Source organism: Cucurbita moschata, unplaced genomic scaffold (genome assembly GCF_002738365.1).
Source record: "Cucurbita moschata cultivar Rifu unplaced genomic scaffold, Cmos_1.0 Cmo_Scf00012, whole genome shotgun sequence".
Lineage (NCBI taxonomy): Eukaryota > Viridiplantae > Streptophyta > Magnoliopsida > Cucurbitales > Cucurbitaceae > Cucurbita > Cucurbita moschata.
This window is the reverse complement of record NW_019268528.1, coordinates 1995218-1999131: the sequence shown is the minus strand read 5'-3', so window position 1 is coordinate 1999131 and position 3914 is coordinate 1995218. Positions and strand designations below refer to the sequence as shown.

At 37.4% G+C, this 3914-nt stretch overlaps 1 protein-coding gene across 1 annotated transcript in view; it reads right to left on the bottom strand.

Moving 5' to 3' along the window:
* Positions 1-706, bottom strand: part of LOC111450817 (linoleate 9S-lipoxygenase 1-like) — a 1427-nt gene extending 721 nt beyond the window's left edge. The window contains exons 1-2 of the mRNA XM_023091110.1: positions 382-706; positions 14-303 (exon numbers count right to left, since the gene is read on the bottom strand). Of these exons, the coding sequence (XP_022946878.1) occupies positions 14-303; positions 382-637 (546 nt within the window). The 5' untranslated portion in view covers positions 638-706. The remainder of the gene's footprint in view (positions 1-13; positions 304-381) is intronic.
* Positions 707-3914: the final 3208 nt, after the last annotated feature.

Here is a 3914-nt window from a genome sequence, read left to right as displayed (position 1 = left end):
ACGAAAATATTACCTTGTTGGCGAAGAAAATACGATCTTTCTTGTATCTTCCAGAAGGGTAAACCCAGGAGTTGCAATCGAAATGGACGGTTCCAAAGCCGGGAACATCCTCGAGAGTGAGGGACTTGAGGAAGAACTCACTTGTGTGACCATTTTTGATGAAGAAAGCTCCGGGGAATCCGAAGTCATCTTCCCATGTAAAGTTGACTTGAAACACTGATTCTCCGGCGAACAATGGTGGGAGTGAAGTGATCCACCTCTCTAGAAACGCCTTGCTCCCAAGCTTCCCTCGCGAGTCATTTGCTGTGGATATCATCCATTACAATTTGGTGACCAAATAGAGATAAAAAAAAGAGAGAGAATAGAGGAAGGGAAGGTTACAAGCATGAGTGGCGCTGATGAGCTGAAGAGAAACGCCGCCGCCCAACAGCTCAGTGAAGCTATCAAGAACAGAGGAATGGAACTCAGTGAAATCCAACACATTGCTTCGCATAAGAATGACTTTCCCTTTGATCTTCTTGCCACCAAGGCTGGTGACCCGGTCTGCAATGTTACCACCGGCACCGATAACGGCGCCGGCAAGATCTCCGGTGGTATTCAGAGCTCCCTCTATGATATTCTTTCCAATTCCAAACATTTTGGCTCTCTTTTTCTGTGTCTTAGTTGTAGTAGATAGAAGAAGATGGTGTGAGTGTGAGAATCAATCAATTTTGCTCTTCTATTTATAGCACAACAAAACACTGTTCTCTCTCTCTCTCTCTCTCTCTCTCACCTGCCCGATAAGCTTAATGAAAATAAAAATAAACCCACATGAACCTCATTATCACGTCCAATGATTCACATTTAAAAAATATTAGTTTCATAATCACCTTGGGGATTGAGTTTCAACAAAGTGGCCATGAGAGAAATTTGTTTAGAAAACTCATTTTTCACATCTTTTACACGTGTTTACTAAAAAAATCATCAATAATTGTAACGACTCTACTCACTACTTATAGTTCTTATTAATGTTTCATGCTCTGCTAAGATGTGGAATATAACTCTTCAAATAAAACATCATCTATAATATAAATGTTGAAAACGTTTAAAACATCTTGTATCTCTGGAAAACACAGTCATGATCTTACATGTTTAATACAAAATACTGAAATTTAAAGAAAATAAAAACAAATATAAAATAATTTAAATCAATGAAATGCAAAGTGACCTATTCTAACCGAACTAGGAATTTAAATATGCATTTACCCTATGCTCGTGCCATAGTCTCTGCTCCCGATGTCGTCATCACCCGAACATGGGCGCCTTGTCTTTACCTAAAAATTGATGTAGCACACGGCTTGAGTATTTCGAAGAATACTAGTAAATGACCGCACTACAGGGGTCATGCTAAATGCAATCACATGCAAATATGCTTTAGGACCTATCTTTATCTCACCTCATACTAGGGGTGATCTCTAGCCTGGACTACTATGGATGTGGAGTACTTCCCTACACACGATCTACACGTGCGAGTGTGAATCTTCGGGTGATTCGCACAACCCTTGAACCCTCTCTGGTCAAGCTACCTGTCTGGAGCAAACGTCCAGAGGTCAGCGGACCCCTGGTGTCATGCTCACCATGATCACTCACATCATCCTACTGTGCATGTCCGCACTCATTATGTCAAGGTGAAGTATCCCTATGCTTATGTACATACAACATGCATGAGGTCCCTCTAGTTCTCGTCTTAACATCTCTTCTGACACAACCAAGTCTCATCTCTCTGTTACATTTAGTAACACATGTTCGTTGGATATTTATATTAATATCGTTTTCATGCTCTTAGGATTGTGTTCTAGGTCGATCTATCGACATAATGCAATATGACATTCTTCACCATACAACATGCTTAATATGGACATCATCATATTAAGGTAAACGTCATGCAAAAACATCATACTCATCATAACACCATTAAGTGTATCAAACATGTCAAGTACGTCATACATCGTAAAATAACTCATGTACATCATCATGTATCACAACTTTTTTTGTTGCAGGTGGACACGTGGCTGCACCAAAGCGAGTCACATAAATGCAGACGTCTTGGGCCTCAGGTTTGAGAGGCAAGCAAGGGTCGCGGGTTACGACTAGGCTGGGGCACTGTAGTTTGGGCCTTGGTGCTACAGCGAGGGTCGTGGGTTGCAAATTGGGTCCGACACTAATGTTAATTTATTTAATCTTGTATTTTAGTATTTGTGGCTAGTAGCAAAGGAAGTTAGTGTAGGTTATTAACCGTTGTTGCGTAGGTTATTAGCAGTTTTTTTTCTCTTCTGTCTACATATGTGTACAGCAAGTTGAAGAAGGACATGGTAGTTGGTTTTACTTATTTTCCTGAGTGTCGTCTCTTTCTTGTATGAGTGTGTCTGACAACTAATCTGTCGGACCCTTTCTTCCTTGCCCGATTTTCTGCGCGATTTTTCAATTTGTTTTCTCTCTCCTTCCCGCGACTATTTCCAACGTTCTCTTCTGCCGTTCTCCTCCTCAACCTCTCTGTTAGACCTTCTACTCATCTTCCACGAAGTTTCGTGGTTGTTGGACATCTGTGGAGGTAGGTCAGAGATTCTTAAAAAATCCAAAATTTGAATTCCTTCTCCGACATTGACGACGATGACAACACGGTGTAAGTTTGCTTTGGTTGTATGTATTAAGGCCGGTGGTCACTTTCGCGGTGTGGGCTGGTCGATTTAGGCGTCAGGGCTGAGGGTGTTGGATGATGGAAGTCCCACATCGACTAATTTAGGGTGTGATCATGGGTTTATAAGTGAGGAATACTAACTCCATTGGTATGAGGCCTTTTGGGGAAGCCCAAAGGAAAGCCATGAGAGCTTATGCTCAAAGTGGACAATATCATACCATTGTGGAGAGTCGTGTTCGTCTAACAGAGGGTTCGTGGTCCTTGGATCTATGGGTTTTGCTCGCCAAAAAACTTTGGTGTTTTCTCTATTTCCCGGTATTCTCCTTTCTTTACTTCCTTGCAGGTGTTTGGGAACGCTAAAGGAGGGAGGGGAGGTTGGATTTCGATTTGGGCACATCGTAAGAGTCGTGGAGTGTGTTTTCGCGCAAGTCGTGAAAATTCCGACCATTGAGTTTTATTTTTTTTTTTTTTTTATAATTATGGAACGTTCAAATAATACTTACTTTCTAACACCCTCTTGCTTCAAATAGTAAAAATTGAAGTGTTCGAACTCTTTTAATTAAATTATAAGTTTAGTTTTCAAATTTGGAAGTTGATGTCTATTTAGTTTTTATTTATTTATTTATTCTACTTTACATGTTTAATATGTTTCTAAATTTAAAATTGGTATTTAATAAACTTCCAAATTTAACAAAAATGTTAATTTTTAGAATTGTTTAGATATTTTAATTTTTTATTTTTATTTCATTGGTCTTTGTACTATTTAATATATTTTTAAATCTACGAATCTAACCATAGCTACTCGATACGAAATTTAAAGTCTAAGATTTTATTTAATAATAGATCGATTAATTTCTAAAATGTTCGAATATGCGAGAAAATTATTAGATTAAATATTAAAATTGGAAGAAATTATTAGACAGATTCAAAAGTTTACCTTAAAAAAATTATTTATTTATTTATGACTGTCTTTTTCAAGAAAAAATTTGTATTTTCTGTTGGATCTATGCATCATGAAAGTTAACGAAGATCTATTTTTAAAATGTTTTTTAATCAGATACTTTTTCAAAAATCAATTACAAAACGAACACACTTCTAGAAACCATTTTTTTAAATGCTTCAAAACGTGTTTGCAAAATTTAATTTTTTTTCAATATTTAATTTTGTCTAATAAAATCATTAATTATTAATAAAAATCCAAAATAAAAAATTGATCTTATAATTGATTAAGACGGTC